Raw genomic sequence first — 21,990 nt, forward strand, 5'->3', positions numbered from 1 at the left:
TTAGAACGTCTTAACTAGCATATCGACAGAATTCCTTCAGACTTTATAGCCTGCAGTAGAACTACTGTGACTTCACCAAAACCTTGCTAGACCCTCATTAGAACTTATGGGTTATGGATAAGTAGCACATTGGGATATATTGGCAAAAACTCAAGACCTATTATTAATCTGATGACTTTAGCAGAACCCTGTTCTAGGGAACAGAACTAAAACTCTGGAGTTTCAACTTGAACATTAGAAACTGTTTTTTCTAGTGATCTCTCTAGAACTGCGTATTCCAACAGTGATTACTGTCAGTGGACGACGTCACAGCCCTCGTGCTTTTAATAAAACTGGAATCCCACCTTGGCCATGTGTGGCATGCTCTCTAGAACTAAAGTAACAACAAATGACCAAATGCATGTTGGAACATAGAATTTTATTGTAAATAAGCAGGTTGGCACTAAGCTTACATATTCTATAAAACAGGTTTGTTGAGACACTAAAAAATAAAAACAAAACAATAATTAGTTGTTTCAAGCCTAAATGCAAAGGTACCAAGACAACAGAGGCTCATGTGAACTTCAGGCCCTCATGTGGCATCAGATTCATTGCTGAAAATTATTCTACATGGGCTCAGGAACACATCTGAAAACCACTGGACCAATGTCACCTCTGAGTTTGAACTACATAGAAAATTTCAAATGTTTTTTCTTTGCATGTGTCCTTGCTTTAAAAAAGAGACATGACATTTATCCTGTCTTCAGAAGTCCCTGAAGAATGTCTCTACATCATCATGTGATGGTATGTAGAGACAGTGCACATGACACAGGTAACTAACACAACAGGTGAATGCTGCAGTAATGCTAAAGTGATATATACATGTTTAGGGGCAATACACAGGAAGGGTTTTATTTCAGCAAGATGTCAGGCCACATTTTGCACACATTCCAGTCGTATTGTGGAGGTATTGTACAGACGACACAGGAGCTGTAACTTTCCATTCCGACTGTATTCATCTCCAAACAATAACTGAACACACGGCGCCAAAAACCAGCAGAACCCCTCCTCCCGACTTGGGTGTGAGTGGAGCCCTCTGGTGGGCCACCACACATGTGCCCCCCCCCCCCGTTTGCTTAAGCAAACAGCTGAACTGGCTGAGGGCCCACTAGTTCGGGCCAACCCAGCATAGGTTCCTGAATCACCGGCGGGCGCGGGGCGCTCTCCGAGGAAAGGGTAGAATCCAACAGTCCAGCTGTAGATGGGTGGCCGTGACGAGAGGCCCGGCCCGGCACCAACGGATCATCCTGCAGAACGTGCGTAGGTTAAAGCCGGTCCACTGAAGCTACCTCCTGCCGGCCCCCGAAGTCCAAAATGAAGTGCTTGTGGCCTGGCTCAATAACTCTATACAGGCTGTCATAAAGTGGACGCAAGGAGAGGTTGATGAGCATTGTGCCTGACAAAAACGAACTGAGAGGAATCCAACGATCTCGGAACAAAAACGTCAGGCAGGCAGTGGTGCACGGGGCCCGGAAGAGAAAAGCATACAGACAGAGCATAGAGTAATAGGATTGTTGGAGAGTTTTTTTGACTTGACTGATCTTTTTAACAAAAAACAAATTAAACGGGACATTTGGACTGAGAGGATTCAATATCAAGCCAGATCGAGGTAGAGTCACATCTGAGCCAGTCTGCGATCACTCTAAGATGAATAGCAAGTTGGTAAAGTCGCAGATTGGGTAAATCAGCACCTCCATCTCGACTGGACATCTGGAGTGTGGCCATATAAAAGCACTTAACCAACCCTCCAAAACCTCAACCTTGTTAGATAACAAGATGGGGATCATTTGCAGAGGATATAGCAGTCTGGGCACAATATTCATTTTGATCAGGGCCACTCTGCCGAGCCATGAAATGGGGAGGGGTGCCCAGCGCTCCAGATCAGCCTTAATTGAAAAGAGGGACAAAGTTGAGCTTGAACAGCTGATGATAAAAGGGGGGAAACCAGTATCCCCAAATAAGTAAACCCAGTAGGAGACCAACGAAACGGAAGGGGAACAGTTGTAACCAGAACTGTCAACATTGAACCCAGGGGCATGACCTCTGACTTGGCAAAGTTAATCTTATAGCCTGAAAATGCACCGAAAGATGAAATTACTTCAACAAGACGGGGGAGGGAGGTTTCAGGTCGGGATAAGAGCACCACCACATCATCTGCATATAAAGAGATTTTATGTATCTTCTCTTTAACATGAATACCAGAAATTAAAACAACCTGTCTTACAGCCTGGGTAAGTGGTTCTATGGCTATGTCAAAGAGTAGAGGACTAAGAGGATCGCCCTGCACCTGCCCAGGGGTGGAGAATCTCCTCGAGCCGTTGTGTGTCACCTGGAGTGTTGCTGAAAAGAACATGGGGTACTGTATCCCCCGCTCCCGTAAAAGCAGCTTCACTACATCATGGGCCTTTCGCTTCTTCAGCACCGCCGTAGAGAAGTCGTTGTAGACTGACACCGTTGAGCCGTTAAGCTTGAGGCATGTTCTGGTTTAGGGCGTGGATGGCTTGGTGATAGAAGCTTCTCTTGAGTCTCTCTGTCCTTGCCCGGATGGTGCGGAACTTTCTACCGGATTGCAGAAGTTGGAACAGTTTGCTTCCAGGATGGGACGGGTCTTTCAGTATCTGCGCTGCTCTAGTCCATCATCTCCTGGTGTAGGTGTCCGGGGGGAGCAATCCTGCAGCAGTCTTCTGCTGTGCGGATCACTCTCTGAAGAGCTTTTTGGTCCTTAACACAGCTGTTCCCATACCAGGATGTAATGTTCTGTGTGAGGATGCTCTCCACAGCACCTGCATAGAAAGTCCTGAGGATCGCTGGCGAGACCCTGAACTTCCTCAGTTGTCGTAGGTGATACAGGTGCTGCCTAGCCTTTTTGGTCTGGACCTGAATGTGGGCAGACCATGTCAGGTCTGAGGAGATGTGGACACCGAGATACTTGACGGACTGCACCCTGTCCACTGGAGCTCTATTGATGATAATGGGCTTGTAGTCTCTGTGCTGGCTCCTTCTGAAGTCCACCACCAGCTCTTTGGTCTTGCCAACGTTCAGCTGGAGATGGTCCTCCTGGCACCATGATGCCAGATTCCTCACTTCATTCATGTAGGCCACCTCATCGTTGTTGTAGATGGCGCCCAATACCACTGTGTCGTCAGCAAACTTCACAATGGTATTGGAGCCATGAGTGGCCACACAGTCTGAAGTGTAGAGAGAGTAGAGCAGTGGCGAGAGAACACACACCACTGTGGTGCTCCTGTGTTGATGGTGATGCTGTTAGTGACGCATTTACCCACCCTCACCACCTGAGTTCTGCCAGTGAGGAAGTCCAACACCCATGCACACTGTTGAGTCCTAGATCCCTCAGCTTTGTGAACAGTCTGCTGGGCACTATTGTGTTAAACGCTGAACTGTAATCAACAAACAGCAGTCTCACATAGGCTACGTTCACACTGCAGGTCTTAATGCTCAATTCCGATTTTTTGATCAAATCCGATTTTTTTGTCTGCTTGTTCACACTACACATAAAATGCGACATCAAACGCGCTCCAGTGTGAACGCTCAAAGCGGCCCGCATGCGCAAAAGAAGATGTCACACACAACTCGCTCTGTTTAGACCCAGAGCAAACAATATTGTTTGACTGATTGCCCTTAATATAAAGACTTCAGACTTTATGTTTCCAAATTTTTGCTTTGTTATTTTGTTATTTACATAATAATGTAAATAACCTAATAATGATCCTTTTGCTGTTTTAGAGGAGCGGTGCTTTCAAAGGATAGTTGCAGATTTCTGTCAGAATCTGCAGAAAATACAGTAAGAAATAAAATGTTCACATTTCTCCAACGTTGTCTTCCCAACAGTTTCACCGGATGGTAGGAAATCGTTCGCGATGTCCTATCGGGCGCTTCTCCGGCGCTGATAATTGGCGTCTGTCTTGTGTCAGTGACGTAAAAGACGGATTTAATGCGACTTGACCGTTCACACAGCAGTCGCTTTCTAAAACATCGGATACGTATCGGATTCAGTACCACATACGAAAGTGACCCAGATCAGATTTGAAAATATCGGATTTGTGCCGTTCACACTGTCATACCAAGATCGGATACGAGTCGCATAGGGGCGAAAAAATCGGATTTGATGCGCTTTCGCCTGCAGTGTGAACGTAGCCATAGTTACCCTGTTTCGTGTCCACGTGGCTAAGGGTCGTTTGCAGGACGTGAGCGATGGCATCCTCTGTGGATCTTTTGGGTCGGTAGGTGAACTGGAGCGGATCTATGGTGTCTGGGATGGAGAAGGAGATGATGTTCTTCAGCAGCCTCTTGAACACCTTCCTTACTACTGAGGTCAGTGCAACTGGCCGGTAATCCTTCATGGATGAGGGCTTGTTCTTGGGCACAGGGATGATGGTGGATCTTTTGAAGCATGTGGGGACCACAGACTTCGCCAGGGACTCTTTGAAGATGGAAGTGAACACACCTGCTAGCTGGTCAGCACAGCAGTGCAGCAGACGGCCGGTGATGCCGTCTGGCCCCGCCGCTTTCCTTGTGTTTACTCTCCTCAATGCCGCTCGGACGTCGTGCTCCGCGATGCTGATCACCAGTCTCTCGCTGATGACGTTACTGTCCTCGGTTGTCAGGCGGTAGTTAGCATTAGCCACCTGGCTAACCTCGAAACAGGCGTAGAACTGGTTCAGCTCATTGGTGAATGCAGAGTCGGCATTGATCGGCGCAGTGTGCCTGGCTTTGTAGTCCGTAATGGTGCATACCCAGATAGCAAGACGACATTGAATCTATGTTGATTTTTCATCCGAACCGTCGTATATGGTCGGGGTTGAAATGCCAATGTTGTAACAACATTGAAATACTGTGGTAAACCGACGGTCTTACTATAGGGACGTTGTAACAATGTTGATTTACTGTTGTTTTTTTGTCATTGATATTTGATCTATTTGTAGTCGACCAGGTGACAACAACAACATCGAGAAAACATCTATTTATAGTTGACGATCATTCGGCTCCGGTCACCATCAAAAACTATCGATTTGTAGTTGAGCATTAAATTGCATTGCAAGTGATCGGGTATAAAGTACCAGAGAAAGTAGATTTATTGTTCATTTGTTATCAATGACTTGGTCTAGTTCACCAGCTTTAAAAAATCATGTCTACGTGCAATTTATGTATAGTTGACCGGGAAATTAAAGCAGCGATCACTTGGACTATTCCGCAGCACCCCTCTCACATTGGTACATCCCCCCAGGTATTCATTGTCTTCTACAGTAGAGCGGGACATTTGATTTACTCTCAGCGGAATTGACCGGAGAAGGCATCAGTTCATGCACTGCACTGGCCCGCACCACGATTAGTAAGTAAGTAAGTAAACTTTATTTATTAAGCGCTTTTCGCAGATAGACAATCACAAAGCGCTGTACATAAATATTAAAATAAACAATAAAATCGATAGACAATGTACACAATATAAAAGATCAAATGTAAATAATGTAAAAAATATAAAATATGAAGAGATCAACAAAAGGCTTGTTTAAACAGAAAAGTTTTTAACTGTTTTTTAAAACAATCCACAGAGTCAAGCAAACGTAACTGTAGTGGTAAACTGTTCCACAGCCTTGGTGCAACAGACTGAAAGGCTCTGTCCCCTTTTGTCTTCAGTCATGTACGGGGAACAACTAAGAGACTTTGAGTCTGTGAGCGGAGATGACGAGCAGCAGTGTATTTTATAAGAAGCTTGGATAAATAATCTGGGGCCTGGCCATTTAGTGCTCTATATGTTAAAACAAGAATTTTAAAGCGAATTCTAAACTCTATTGGGAGCCAATGTAAAGAATATAAGATGGGAGTGATGTGAACACGTTTGGTAGAACGAGTTAATAGTCTGGCTGCTGCGTTTTGTATTGCCTGAAGGCGAGAGAGAGATGATTTATCCAAGCTAGTAAACAGGGAATTACAATAATCTAGGCGTGATGACACAAATGCATGAATTAGTTTTTGCAGTTCAGCTGAGGAAACCATATGTCGCAGTTTAGATATGTTTCTTAAATGATAGAAACAGGAACGAGACAAAGATTTTACATGAGAGTCGAGGCTCAGAGAAGAGTCAAATATTACTCCGAGATTTTGAATATTTGACTTGACAGATGGACAGAAGGAGGCAAGAACCTGACTGATTTTAGAATGTAGCTCAGGAGGAGCTATGATCATGGTCTCGGTTTTGTTAGTATTTAGAACAAGGTAGTTGCTTGAAAGCCAATCAGAAACCTGGGCTAAGCACTGGACTAGGGTGGACAGCCTATCCAGCTGATGAGGCTTAAAGGACATATGGAGCTGAATGTCATCAGCATAAAAATGATAAGACAGGTCGCTAAAAGATTGAATGATACCAGCTAAAGGAAGCATATAAAAAGAAAATAGTAATGGACCTAAAACTGAACCCTGTGGGACACCACAGGTCAGGGCAGCAATGTCAGAGGTGAACCTATCAGTCCTAACAGAAAAGGTCCTGTATGATAAGTAGGAAGAAAACCAGTCTAGGGCAGAGCCAGATACACCAGCCAAAACCTTGAGCCTGTTAAGTAGGATTTTGTGATCGATGGTGTCAAAGGCTGCACTAAGATCAAGCAAGATGATCACAGAACAATTCCCTGCGTCAGATGCCATTAATAGATCATTATAGACTCTTAGGAGAGCGGTCTCTGTAGAGTGCTGCTTTTGAAAGCCAGACTGAAAAGGGTCAAGGATGTGTAATTTACATAATAGAGACCTGAACTGATTTTCAACAATTTTTTCAAGTAATTTACTTAAAAATGGCAATTTTGAAATTGGTCGGTAATTACTAGCAGAGCTAGGATCAAGGTTCTGTTTTTTTAACAGAGGAGTTACCACAGCATGTTTAAAATAAGATGGAACACAGCCTTGCCTCAGTGAACTGTTGATGATGGATAGTAAAGTGGGAACAATGCTGGTGATAGACCCAGACAGGACAGAGTGAGGTGATATATCCACAGAGCATGAAGAGGATTTCATTTTACCTAAAACTATAATTAAGTCATTTAGTGTGATTGGAGAAAAGGAGGTAAATGATCCAAGACAGCAAGGGGTGTCTTCATAAGGGGAGGCACTTGAGGAAATTTTGGATTTCAAGTCCATCACCTTATTTACAAAGTAATTAAGAAAAGTATTACAATCTTCATCAGAAAGCAGCAGAGCATGCTGGGTTGGAGGAGAAACAATACTGTTGATGGTATCAAATAGAATTCTTGAATTATTTTTATGACGATTTAAAAGATTATTGAAGTAAGAGGATCTGGCCTCTTTGACTGACTCATTATATAGGTATAAGGTAAGGTATAAGTATAAGGTAAGAATGAATGATTTTTTTTTCTACTCGTTATTTTCATGTTTGCATTTGAATAACAGTAAAAAACTCGTTAATGTTGTACATTAACAAGTTTTTTACTGTTATTTACGTTGCTCCCACAAAATGTGGGAGCCCGAAATTGTGTCTACTTCTTACAATCCGGCAACAAATAAACTGCACTGCGAACAAAGTATATCAACAAAGAAAACATTTTTGTTTCATAATTTCTTCGTTATATTCCCTTACAAAGCTAGCTTTAACGCTTCGAGGTTTCCTTTGTTCTTGCCGTCGCCTCGGCGCTTGACCCAGACTTTCGCTCTGTAGTTGCTTAGTACTACAAAAAATTCAAAATCTGTGATATATGATTGATAAACGTAATGGTAACTGTATAAATGTGTTCAAGGACTTTGTTACTTTTAATGATTGGAGAGCGCCCGCTTCAATTCGCACTCAATTCAAACTTTACGTTGCATGCTCACCTAACTTTACATTGCACGCTCACCTACCAATTGCGTTTGCACCTTTCGTCCACACGTGAACAGCGTTTTTGGTCACTGAAAATGGAGATTTCTAAAAACGCCTGCCAGGGTGGATATTTTTCAAAACTCGCTTTTGCATTTATGTGTGGACGTGAAAACGGAGAAAACGCAGCGTCAAAGGTCTGCGCCAATTTTGACGTCACACTGTGCGCCACGCGTTTTGTCTCAGTGCCATGAATTCCTACAATGGCAGACTTAGACAAAATACTGTTAATTTTAGTATATTCAGTGTTTAAATGCTTACATATACACACACAGTAACTGTCCCTTCACACATAGGACTAAGTGAACACTGAGATATGTCTGACCTTCAGTCCGAAGCTGAAACTCAGACCAGTCATAAAAGAAAGCACAAGTAAAACTTTTTTTATTCACAAACATATCTTTGATTGTTAAGAATTTATAATCTTGTCTTTTGTACATATCTGTGATGCTTGAATACTGCAATATAACCACATAATATAGTCCAAAAAGTGTAAGTTTGTAAACTTTTTAAAAATGCAAAGCCGTGTACACTTGTGCACTTCAAAAATTCCTTGTATACTGTACCTTCTTGCACATCTCCGTTTCCTGTGTGTGTTGTTATAAATCAAACTGTAACTTTTGGAAAAAATATGCCAAAAGCACATCTGTAATTTCTTATGAACTTTTTCTACTTATTTCTTTAGACCAAATCCCCTGTACACATATAGTGACTCAGAGGATGAGCAGCCCACAAAAAAACGGTTTCCCCAGGCACCTCGAGTGAAAATACCAGGTAATAAAATAATGTCTAGTGTCTGTGTACATATCTGTGTGTGACACATGGAAACTTTTTGGATAAGTTGTCTGTATTCTTAAATACTTTAAAAAATTTATCTTTTTCTAAACAGCCCTCACCACTCCGCAGTCTTCCCCCCAGCCCACTGACAGCAGGCATCATAATGCCCCTCCCAGCTTCTGGCACCTTTCGCCACTCCGGCAGAACACTCCAAACGACACAGCTTTGCGATCTCCCCAGCATGCAGAGTCTGATGTCGAGGCCTTCCCTATAGATGGTATGCTTTTAAAATTGTTTTAAAGCTGAATCACAATGTCATTGTGCACTTATCTTCAAAAACACCAGTTTATACTCCTGAATGTCATCTTGTTGTGATTTGTTTTTCTGTAGATTCCAGAGACTCTGTGAGGCCACTATTACAAGGCAAGTTCGAACATCTTGGAATTTCAGATTTTACATGGTATAAATGGTAAATGGCCTATATTTGTACAGCGCTTTAACTAGTCCCTAAGGACCCCAAAGCGCTTTACACATTCGGTCATCCACCCATTCACACACACATTCAAGCACTGGTGATGGCAAGCTACATATACAAATATCATATATATGTGACAGGCAAAAACTAGCAAACACTTGTAGCAGTTAAAACAACTAATACTTGAATGCAGAATGTTACACCATCACTTATGGATATATTAGTTTTTCGCCTCTCACTGCTTAAGCCATTAATCTTTCTGGAATTGTTCTTTGAAACAGATGCGACCTCACAAAAGATATTAACTATGCTGTCAGACCTGACGAGATCTCTTAACGAACTCCGTGAGGAGGTCAGAGCCATCCGCAATACCGGCTCCAATGAATCGGTAGATGCTGGGGTACTCCCTTTGGATTTCCCCTTGCACAACATTGAGGAGCTAAACAATGCAGAGGCAGCTCTTCAATCGCAAGAGGCAAATAAGGCAATGGTAAGTATATAAAGCTTATGTACACTTTGTACCTATAAAGTGTAATAGCTGTCAGATGTGATTTTAAATGCATAACAACGGCATACACACAAGCACTTGCATACACATTTAAGACATGAGACATGCTAATTCCATCTCTTAAAATGTGTCTATAGGTGAGACGCTTTGCCTTGATTGGAGGGACCACACTGGAGGTGCAAGTCTGCCGTGTAATGGCTTATGCCATCACAAACGAGCTGGCCTCAGTACTAAACTGGGCAGGGAAAAAAACAAAGGACCAGACGAAGCAAAAAAGGGCATTTAAAGATACTGCGTCGGTGAAATGTCTCACAGACAATGTTACCCAGCTAAATAGAGAAAATAAAAAAATGAAAGAGACAGTTATTGATCTACAAGCTTGTGGCATGCGTGATAATCTTGTATTTTCTGGTATTCCAGAAGCCGCTGGAGAAGACGTGGAGACTATGGTGAAAAGCTTCATCAAAACCCACCTGAAGCTGCCGGAGGACACGGTGAAGAACATCGCCTTCGATAGAGTGCATCGCATCGGCCCTATGCGGGCTGCGACCGGGAGACCACGTCCAATCGTGGCCAAATTCGGCCACTTCAAACAAAAGGAACAGGTGAAAAGTCACGGCAGGGAATTAAAAGGAACGGACTTCAGCGTAAACGACCAGTTCCCAAAAGAGATCCTGGAACGACGCAGGGTCCTCTTCCCAATCCGACGCGGCTTCATCCAGAAGGGCTCCCGCGCTGTCATCGCTGTGGACCGGCTCTACGTGGATGGACAGCTTTACCGTGACCCCGGCATCACTCCGTGGCTGTATTAACTTCACACCAGATAAGAATCCACTACACCCTTTCTGTCTGTGAAGGTTCTCAGTCATCCAGGTCATCGTAGACTAAGGAGCTTGGAAAGAAAAGCGTCTGCACTTCTTTAAGTTGCTTGAAGATGTTTCACCTCTCATCCGAGAAGCTTCTTCAGTTCTAAGGGTCAGTGGTGGAGAGTCCCAGATTTAAACCTAGTGGGAGTTTCCCCCCCAAAGGGGGACAAAGGACCCCCTGATGATCCTCTACCTTATCACATGAGCCAAGGTGTGAAAGCGGGTGTGGGTCCTAATCAGCCAGAGTTTCGGGTGAGCTCATTATGAAACCTGGCCCCACCCACTGAACCTGAAAAGAGGGTTTTAGCCAAAAGGACTCAATTTTGCCATTTCTCCGCAACAGTTGCCCATAGTGGACCTCATCACAGTCACAGAAACTACCATACGGATTAACAAATTATCACAGACAGAAGCAGAACAGATCAGGATGAAAGTCTCAGCCAGTGCCAAAGTCCCTCCATCTAACCTCACATTACAAGAACAGAAGGCCGTCACTTCCCTGAGCAAAGACCACAACATCACTATATTACCAGCGGATAAGGGAAGGTGCACCGTGGTCCTAAACACAACGGATTACCACACAAAGATCACTACTCTCCTCAGCGACAACAATACCTACGAAGCCTTAAAGCGAGACCCCACAAGCAGCTACAAAAAGAAAGTTATAGCTTGCCTTCAAGACCTTGAAAGGGACAAAATCATTGACCGCCTCACATATCACCGCCTTTACCCAGGGGATGCCATACCCTGCATTTACGGACTTCCTAAGATCCACAAGGGAGGTGTCCCACTCAGACCCATAGTCAGCAGCATAAACTCAGCCACTTACAACATCTCGAAACACCTTGCTACCGTCCTAGCACCTCTTGTGGGGAACACCCCACATCCCATCAAGAACTCCACCGACTTCACAGACAAGGTCCAGCAACTTACCCTGGACCCAGATGAAACCATGGTGTCCTTTGATGTAGTCTCACTCTTCACTTGCATACCCACCATGGAGGCAGTGGAGACTGTCAGAAAACGACTACAAGAAGACAGCTCATTGGAAGACAGAACTTCACACCCGATCAGATTTGCACACTGTTAGACCTCTGCCTCACCACTACATATTTCAAATATAACGAGGGTTTCTACGGACAAAAACATGGCTGTGCCATGGGCTCCCCCGTGTCACCTATTGTAGCCAACCTTTACATGGAGGAAGTGGAAAGAAATGCTCTTGGCTCTTTTAAAGAGAGAGTACCCAGCCACTGGTACAGATATGTAGACGACACCTGGGTCAAAATCAAAACACAAGAAGTGGAATCCTTCACTGCGCACATTAACGCCGTGGATAAAAACATCAAGTTCACCAGGGAAGACACAAAGGACAACTGTTTGCCTTTCCTGGACTGCGCCGTGCACATTGAAGAGAATGGCAACCTCAACATTGAAGTTTACCGGAAGCCCACACACACGGATCAGTACCTCCTCTTTGACTCCCATCACCCTCTGGAACACAAACTTGGGGTAATCAGGACCCTACACCACTGGGCAGAAGAAGATGAAGAAGATAATTCTTTATTGTCATTGCACAGTCATACATAGTACAGTAGTACAATGAAATTGGAAAAACTGTCCTACGTCGGCACTACATATAACACAACACGACACGATATGACACATCACAACGCAACACAAACAACACAACACAGTATATTAACTTAGAAATAAAAAAGAAGAATAAGTGTTATGTGTATTGCACACTGTTAGAACATGTTCCCTCTAAGCCTGAAGGGAAAAAGAAGGAACACACACGTAAAGGAAGCACTTAAAACATGTGGTTATCCTAATTGGGCATTTATAAAGTCAGCAAAGATGCACAGAAAAGAAGATCAGACACCAGCGAGGGAGGATAAGAAAGACAGACGCAACAACATTGTCATCCCCTATGTAGCCGGTGTATCAGAGAAACTCAGGAGAGTTTTCTCCAAACACGACATCCCAGTGTACTTCAGACCCAGCAACACACTCAGACAGAAACTGGTTCACCCGAAAGACAAAACTCCTAAACACAAACTTAACAATGTGGTGTACGCTGTACAGTGCAGGGAGGAATGCCCAGACCTCTACATCGGAGAGACCAAACAGCCACTTCACAAGCGCATGGCACAACATAGAAGAGCCACCTCCACGGGACAAGACTCAGCAGTTCATCTGCATCTATAGGACAAAGGTCACTCTTTCGAGGATGCCAATGTTCACATTTTGGACAGAGAGGACAGATGGTTTGAAAGAGGAGTGAAAGAAGCCATTTACATCCACTGTGAGCGACCATCTTTGAACAGAGGCGGTGGTTTACGACACCAACTGTCTGCCATCTATAATCCAGTTTTGAGATCCCTTCCCAGACGCCTTAACGCCCACTCACATCCTGGGCCATCTGACCTCAGGAAATCACATGATAGGGTGGGGCCAGGTTTCATAATGAGCTCACCCGAAACTCTGGCTGATTAGGACCCACACCCGCTTTCACACCTTGGCTCATGTGATTAGGTAGAGGATCATCAGGGGGTCCTTTGTCCCCCTTTGGGGGGGAAACTCCCACTAGGTTTAAATCTGGGACTCTCCACCACTGACCCTTAGAACTGAAGAAGCTTCTCGGATGAGAGGTGAAACGTCTTCAAGCAACTTAAAGAAGTGCAGACGCTTTTCTTTCCAAGCTCCTTAGACTACACCCTTTCTCTATCCACTCACACTAACCTGCATTAACATCTGTTTAACTTACCAGTATCAAATCGCATCTTAAGTGTGATATCATAGCAGAATTAACACCGTCACTCTCCGTCAATGGTTTAACTGGAATGTTTCTGGGGTTTTTTCTTCTCGTTTTTTTCTCTTTTCCCCCCTCTTGTTTTTATGCTGCTCACCCTTGTCCTTGGTTTCTTTCTTTTTTATTTTCTTTCACTGCTTCGATCACCTGCTTCCAGACTCATCCACAAATAACATCCTTTATTTCGACATTATACGCACAGCACGATCACGCACAATCATGTGCTCAACGGCAGCACATTTACATCAATCAGACAGCGCACACAGACGTACAGGATACACACACTTAAGCCAAGCGTACTCATATTAGTAAATATGCACACACATAGTCAGACTCAGGGAGTATCTCGCCACACATTTTTTTCTCTCTCTCCTTCTCTTTATTTACGAACAACTGATGTATTCTCTCCACCTGTCTAAGCGACACACACAGCGTACACCTCTAGTTATACACAGACATCTATGGGCGCACTAAGGTTTGTCACATGGAATGTAAATGGAGCTGGCTCCAGAGAAAAGAGGTTAAAAATATTTAACCAACTCAAAAAACTACAGGCAGATGTTGTCCTTTTACAAGAGACCCACAGACCTCTTAGAGGTTCGAATGAACTCAAAACACCTGAGTTTCCTAATGTGTTCTCAGCTTGTTATAATTCTAGACAAAGGGGAGTAGCAATTTTATTACATAAAAATATTAATTTCACAGTACTCGATACAGTTATAGATCCAGAGGGCAGATTCTTAATCATTAAACTATCTATACTTGATAAAAAGCTATGTATTGTAAGTGTATATGGTCCAAATGTTGATGATACCTCATTCTTTCAAGGTTTTTTCAGTGCACTCTCTGAACACTTAGATGGCACGCTTGTTCTTGGAGGCGACCTCAACCTTGGACTAAATGAAGAAATGAATAGGCTCAACACAGCAGGAACTCAGCGTAATTGGCAGTCCACAAATATAATCAAACAGTATATGAGCGACTTTGGTCTTTGCGATGCATGGCGCTCCCTTCACCCCAACCGTAAGGAATATACTTTTTTCTCACATGTTCATCACTCCTACTCTCATCTGGATTATTTTTTGGTCAGCAGCTCACTGCTGAGGGACATTTCAGACACTGAGATTCACCCTATAGGTGTCAGCGATCATGCTCCTGTATCTTTAACACTAATGCACAAGAATAATACTACGCCAAGTAAAAACTGGAGATTTAATACATCACTGTATAAAGATGAAGACTTTATTAAATATTTTAAAAAAGAATGGACTCTATATTTAGACTATAATGACGCTTCCGGAACATCAGCATCTGTTCAATGGGAAGCAGGGAAAGCTGTGATGAGAGGTAAAATAATTTCTTTCTCATCACATAAAAAGAAAGAATAAAACAAAAATATTCAGGAATTAGAAAAAAAAATCAAATCCCTAGAAGAAGCCTACGTGTCCCACCAAGATCAGGAAACATTGAACAAAATACGCAAAACAAAACTAGAATTAAATGAGATAATTGATAAAAAACAAAACAAAATTCTTAGTACAAAGATTACGCTTCCAAAATTATGAACATGGTAATAATCTCTGAGAGCCCTTCTCATAATATCAGGGGACTTCAGTCATGCTTCACTGGACTCCACACTGCCCACCTTCACCCAGTATGTGACCTGCCCAACCAGAGACAATAAAACACTGGATTTACTGTATGCCAATGCAGAAGAGGCATACAGTTCATCAGCTCTCCCTCCCCTGGGCAGATCTGATCATAACCTGGTGCACCTTGTCCCTGTGTATGAGCCCTTAGTGCGCAGGGAGCCACCAGCCACCCGCACAGTGCAGAGATGGTCGGAGGAGAGCGAGGAGGCTCTTAAGGATTGTTTTGAGTCCACTGTGTGGGAGGTGATCTGTGACGACCATGGAGAGGACATCGACAGCCTTACTACATGCATTACTGACTATATTAATTTCTGTGTGGATAACACCGTACCTACCAGGACTGTACGGTGTTTCTCCAACAACAAACCTTGGATTACTCCAGAAATTAAAGCTGTCCTCAAGCAGAAGAGGAGGGCCTTCAAATCCAAAGACAAAGAGGAGTTGAAAAGGGTGCAGAGAGAGTTGAGGGGACTGATAAGGAATGAGAAGGACAGCTACAGGCAAAAGATGGAAAACCAGCTTCAGCAAAACAACATTGGTGAAGTCTGGAGAGGCCTCAGAACCATCTCGGGCCACAAACATCAGAACTCTCTGCCTGGGAGGGATGTGAGGTGGGCAAATGAACTGAATCATTTCTTTAACAGATTTGATTCAGCCATGAGGCAGTCTCCAACATCGGCTGCAGACTCACCCACCCCCACTGCTGCTGTTCCACCTCAGACACTTCACACCTCCTCTATTCACCCTGCTCACTCCTCCCAACCCCCAACAACAGCATCCAATACACATTCAACACAAGGCTCCAGCCTGTCTCTCTCAACCACCCAGGTTAGGAGGGAACTGAGGAGGATTAAAGCCAAGAAGGCAGCGGGTCCAGATGGCATGAGCTTGAGGGTCGTCAGGTCCTGCGCGGACCAACTGTGTGGGGTGATGGAGCACCTCTTCAACCTGAGCCTGAGGCTGGGAAGAGTCCCACAGCTCTGGAAAACCTCCTGTGTTGTACCAGTGCCAAAGACTTCACGCCCCAAGGACCTCAACAGCTACAGGCCGGTGGCTCTGACATCCCACCTGATGAAGACCCTGGGCGGTTGGTCCTGGCTCAGCTTCGCGCCTTGTGAGCTCATCACTGGACCCACTTCAGTTTGCCTACCAGCCTGGCATTGGAGCGGATGATGCCGTCATTCACCTCCTACATCGTTCCCTTGCTCACCTGGAGACCACTGGGAGCACTGTGAGAATCATGTTCTTTGATTTCTCCAGTGCCTTCAACACTATTCTTCCCTCGGTTCTGAAGGACAAGCTGGAGAACTCAGGAGTGGACCATCACCTCACTACCTGGATTTTGGACTACCTCACCCGACCGACCACAGTATGTGAGGACTCAGGGCTGTGTGTCGGACAGGGTCGCCTGCAGTACGGGGCCCCACAGGGAACGGTTCTGGCTCCGTTCCTCTTCACCATCTACACTGCAGACTTCTCCCACAACTCCACCCAGTGCTTCCTGCAGAAGTTCTCTGATGACTCTGCAATAGTTGGCCTCATCACTGATGGGGACGACAAGGAGTACAGAGGACTGACTCAGGACTTTGTGGACTGGTGCCAGCTGAACTACGTCCAGATCAATGCCAGTAAAACCAAGGAGCTGGTGGTAGACTTCCGCAGGCACAAGCATCCTCCACTGCGACCACTGAACATCCAAGGTATGGACATTGAGGCTGTGGACAGCTACAGGTACCTTGGTGTTCATCTGAACAGCAAACTGGACTGGACTCATAACTCAGACGCCCTCTACAGGAAAGGGCAGAGCAGACTGTACCTGCTGCGGAGACTCAGGTCGTTTGGAGTAGAGGGCCCACTCCTGAAGACCTTCTATGACTCTGTGGTGGCCTCAGCCATCTTTTATGGTGTGGTCTGCTGGGGTGGCAGCATCTCTGCTGGGGACAGGAAGAGACTGAACAGGCTGATCCGAAGGGCCAGCTCTGTTCTGGGATGCCCTCTGGACCCAGTGGAGGTGGTGAGTGACAGGAGAATGGCGGCTAAGCTGTCATCCCTGTTGGACAACATCTCCCACCCCATGCATGAGACTGTGACAGCACTGAGCAGCTCCTTCAGTGGGAGACTGCGGCACCCACGGTGTGGGACGGAGAGATTTCGCAGGTCTTTCCTCCCCACTGCTGTCAGACTCCACAACAAAGACTTTAACTGATCAAACACACACATCCACATATGTGCAATAAGACTAAGTGCAATAATCTTTTCTGGCATCGTTGTATTTTTACGTTGTATATAGCATTTGTATTCTATTTTTATCTTATTGTATATTTTATTCTATTTTATTCTACTGTATATAGTATTTTATTTTATTCTATTCTGTACAGCTGTGTACTGTATTTATTCTTATTTTATTTTATTCTAATTTTTGCTTCATAACTTTTGCACTGTCCACTTCCTGCTGTGACAAAACAAATTTCCCACGTGTGGGACTAATAAAGGTTATCTTATCTTATCTTATCTTATAAATCCGATCAATTTCTAGCAAACCAGCTAAAAATAAATAAATAAAAAACAACTATATGTGATGTTCAAGATTTATCTGGGAACACAATATATGACCCGAAACAAATAAACAACATTTTCAGGGATTTCTATAAAACGTTGTATTCACCACAAAAACCCATCTAAAAAGGAAATTGATCAGTTTTTGGACAACATAACTCTTCCAAAATTATTAGACACTCAAGCAATGGCACTGGATTCGCCACTGACGCCAGGTGAACTCCAGGAAGCCCTGATAAGCATGCCCAATAATAAGGCTCCAGGTCCAGACGGCTATCCTGCAGAATTCTACAAAGAATTCTGGATGATTCTAGCACCAGTTTTTTACAGAACGTTGTTGGAAATCAAAGAAAAGGGCAGACTTCCATCAAATATGAATTCTGCAAACATTAATCTCCTGCTAAAACCAGGCAAAGACCCTGTATATCCCTCAAGCTATCGTCCAATATCCCTTATAAATGTAGACCTTAAAATAATCTGCAAAGCTCTCTCAAAGAGATTAGAGAAAATAACCCCCCTCTTAATTCATCCTGACCAAACTGGTTTCATAAAAGGTAGGCACTCATCAACAAATACACGTAGATTACTTAATTTGATAGACTACTCATACAGTAAAAACATTGAAACTACAATATTTTCTTTAGATGCAGAAAAAGCGTTTGACAGAGTTAACTGGAAATTTCTGTTTGCAACTTTACACAAATTTGGTTTTGGAACCTCTTTCATTAACTGGTTAAAAATATTATACAATTCCCCAACAGCTTGTGTCAAAACAAATGACCAAACATCCTCCAGTTTCTGTCTCCTGAGGGGCACCAGGCAGGGATGCCCACTCTCCCCTTCACTGTTTGCAATTTTTATTGAACCACTAGCAGCAGCAATTAGACAGAATTCAGTAATTAAGGGCATAAAATGCAAGAATGTGGAACATAAAATCAGCCTTTATGCGGATGATGTGTTACTTTTTCTCCAAAACTCACAAACCAATATCTCTGGGGTGATTGAACTGATAAACTCTTTTGCAAGAATATCAGATTACTCAATTAACTGGTCAAAATCTACAGTCCTTCCGATTAATTGCTCCTTCCATAATTCTTCTTCTACACCACTGCAATCGGAAATATAAAATATTTAGGTATTAATGTTTCTCCCAAGCTTGCAGATCTAACTAAATTAAACCATATCCCACTTTTAAAGAAAGTAGAAGGTGATCTGGCTAGATGGAAATGTTTACCCATATCACTCATGGGAAGGGTTGCTGCTATAAAAATGATGGTCTTACCAAAAATAAATTATTTATTCTCAGTGATCTCAACTAAACCACCACAAGATTGGTTCAGATCTCTGGATTCATATATGTCCAAATTCCTTTGGAAAGATAAACCCCCACGTATAAGCTTAAAAACACTACAAAAGGCCAAGGATAAAGGAGGATTAGAACTACCTAACTTTCAGCACTACTTCTTAGCCAACAGGCTTAAATTTATCTCAGGATGGCTAAAACATACCCTCTTAGATGAACCTTGGCTAGATGTAGAACAAGCACTTTGCAATAATCTAGAGATTTCAGACCTACCATTTATCAGCTCAAACATCCAACGACATGAATGCTTCAAATGCGTCAGCCATCAGCTCTTCTCTGACAGCATGGTGGGAGTTTCTGAAGTTGACAGAGTCTTCATTAATCCCATGCAAACGTACACCTATCTGGAACAACCCTGACATATTACAAAACAATAATATGATAAACTTTCCAGATTGGAGTGGTAAAGGAATCAAATATTTAGAACATATACTAGAAGGAACAGAATTTATTCCATTTGACAGACTAGTTACACAATATGGGATCAACAAGAAAAGATTTTTAGAATATCAACAAATTAAATCCATAGTAAAAAAGAAATTTAAACCGGGTCAAGTTGAATTACAAACACCACCAAGTGTGGTACAATTTCTTACTCTTAAAACCCCAAAATTACTTCCCAAAATATACAGAACACTTTCTAAAACAGATGAATCAATATCACTTCCTATTGCAAAATGGGAAGCGGATTTATCAGTTAACTTAGACCAAAACTTCTGGTCTCAGATTTGCTTAAAAACCTTTCATTTAATTAGAAATCCCAGTCTTCAATTAATTCAATACAAAATACTACATAGAGTGCACTATACAGGTCATCGGATGTTCAAGATGGGCTTTATGTCTACCAACAACTGCTCACACTGCCAAACCAACTCACCGGACAATTATATCCACGCTCTTTGGTTCTGTCCACCAGTTCAGAAGTTTTGGTGCGAGATATGTGAAGACTTATCGAAGTGTCTGAAATGTAACATTCCAACTTCCCCTTTAGTGTGTTTGTTGGGCAGCTTAGATAATGTCACTACAGAAAAGAATATAGCCCATATGGTTTTCACTGCCCTATGCATTGCCAAGAAAACAGTCCTCATGAACTGGAAAAATAAAAATAATCTTAATTCTAACCAATATAGAAATTATCTATTAGATTACATTAGTCTTGATACCGCCTCTGCCACCACATCAGATCAATTGCTCTGGGCTCCTTTGATCAGCGCCATCACCTAGTGGGGGTGGGGGGTCATAGTTTGGTCCCACCTTCGCTGTTGTGATTGGTGTGGGGGTAGGGACAGGCTTGGGGCGTCGGGGGGTTCCCCAGGAGCATCTTCCTTAGAGGGCTCAACCCGGGGTTGCGGTCATGGCCTATTAAGGGCTCTGTTGGCTCTTAGATGACGGTTTCCTCGTGGCTGCGTGCAGCGGGACTAGGGGAGGGTCTGTGCTGACGGACGTGGGTTACTGACCTGGTAGCCTGGCTGCCCCTGGGTGGGTCCGGGACGGGCGTGGGGTTCTGGGGGTGCTCCGTCTCTGGGCTGGGGCCCTGGCTGGGCCTTGGGGGCTTGGGTCCTGGGTCCTGGTTGGTGTGTTGCCGGGGTTGTGGGGGGGTGGGTGTATGGGGGCCCAGCCCTGGCGCAGGGTGCCGCCAGTGCATCGAGCCACCTGGGGGGCTCTTCAACTGGTGGGGGAGGCTGTTACATCTTGCAGGAGGTCTCCTCTCTTCAGGAACTCACTCTGCAGGAGGGGGAGATATAGGAGGCCTGTTAAGTACTGAATTTTAATCATTACTTTATTGTTGTTTCAATAGTAACCAAGGGTGCAAAAGTGATGAAAAATAAACATCAGAGTTCAGTGATTCAATATCAGAATCTGACATTGTTTCAACATTAACAGTGTTTGAAATTTTGACGTTGAATCAATGTCAATGTTCAACATTGATTCAATATCAAAACCTGATGTTGTTTCAATATTAAAAATGGGTGCAAGAGTGACGTTAGGTCAACGTCAGATTTCAACATTGATTCAATAGAATCACCTGATATTGACTGAACATTGTTTCAATGTCTCCTTGCTATCTGGGATGTGATTTAGTCATCCTCTATGGTTAAAGAAATTGCACTAATTGATTCAAATTTATTATAAATAATCCTAATTACACATCAAGCTTGTGTGAGCCAGCGGTGATATCTGTACACGCAGTACCTTTAAAATACTCATGTTTCATTCTCCTGCCAGAAGTGGAGGAGACTGTTCTGTTGAGGAAGTGTCAGGGTTCCTGGGTCGTTGACCCGCTATTTTCAGTTCGTGTTCACTGTTTATCTTCTGCATGTAACACAGAGTTATAAATATACTTGAAAAAATGGGTCGTTATTAAATTTGATATATACCCTTTTGTAAATCACGCTCACTAAATTCTGTTTGCCAATGTAAGTAAAGACATTGGAAATCAGTTTTTGGCAGACGATGACTTTTTGGCACAACACTGGAGGTAAAACAAGTATGATCCTTCATATCTGGAGGTGCAGACACAAATTCAGATATCCCTGGGATGTTTAAGAGTTTAGAATTTCTCGGGTTCATTAGCTTTAGTCAGATCAGTCAAGATTAGTTCCCAAGTCCTCCTGAATTCAAAGAAATATTCAGGGGATTCGGCGCTGTGCTTTCCCACAGGTGAACTCAGGTGAAATGAAAGAAGTAGTGGATGCCCTCCTCCTCTGGCACAATGATAACTCAGAAAAGCTCCTTGGAGTAAGGAGATCAGGCTCAGAAGTGGTTCTTTCTAAGAATGTATATCTGTTTTTATAAATGACATACTAAGGATGAGTAATGCTTAAAGAATGAGGAATTAAGCAGTGACCAGTGACATGTTTAACAATGTGTCATTGTTATCCACTATTCTATGTTTGTTTATGAGTACAAGATCCTTTTTTCTATCAGGTAACCTAATAAATGACTGACTGCACCTTTAAAACTACTAACTTAAATAAACCAAGATAACCCAGCAGTCCATAGGAAATAATGTGTGCACTATGTCACTAAATATATTGTCACTGCAAATTTAAAAGT

General features: G+C 43.4%; 1 protein-coding gene across 1 annotated transcript; it reads left to right on the forward strand.

The window, feature by feature from the left end:
- Positions 1 to 9,458: 9,458 nt before the first annotated feature.
- Positions 9,459 to 21,870, forward strand: LOC120434779. The gene is made up of 3 exons (XM_039603143.1): positions 9,459 to 9,663; positions 9,819 to 10,286; positions 21,862 to 21,870. Exons 1-3 carry the CDS (start codon positions 9,481 to 9,483, stop codon positions 21,868 to 21,870), a joined length of 660 nt encoding a protein of 219 aa, XP_039459077.1. The 5' UTR covers positions 9,459 to 9,480.
- Positions 21,871 to 21,990: the final 120 nt, after the last annotated feature.

This window comes from Oreochromis aureus, linkage group 19 (assembly GCF_013358895.1).
Source record: "Oreochromis aureus strain Israel breed Guangdong linkage group 19, ZZ_aureus, whole genome shotgun sequence".
NCBI lineage: Eukaryota > Metazoa > Chordata > Actinopteri > Cichliformes > Cichlidae > Oreochromis > Oreochromis aureus.

What these genes read in the sequence shown, in the direction of transcription:
- LOC120434779 (XM_039603143.1), top strand. Translation starts at nt 9,481, where the DNA reads ATGCTGTCAGACCTGACGAGATCTCTTAACGAACTCCGTGAGGAGGTC. An exon ending in AAGAGGCAAATAAGGCAATG is followed by an intron (nt 9,664 to 9,818) that starts GTAAGTATATAA and finishes ATGTGTCTATAG; the next exon opens with GTGAGACGCTTTGCCTTGAT.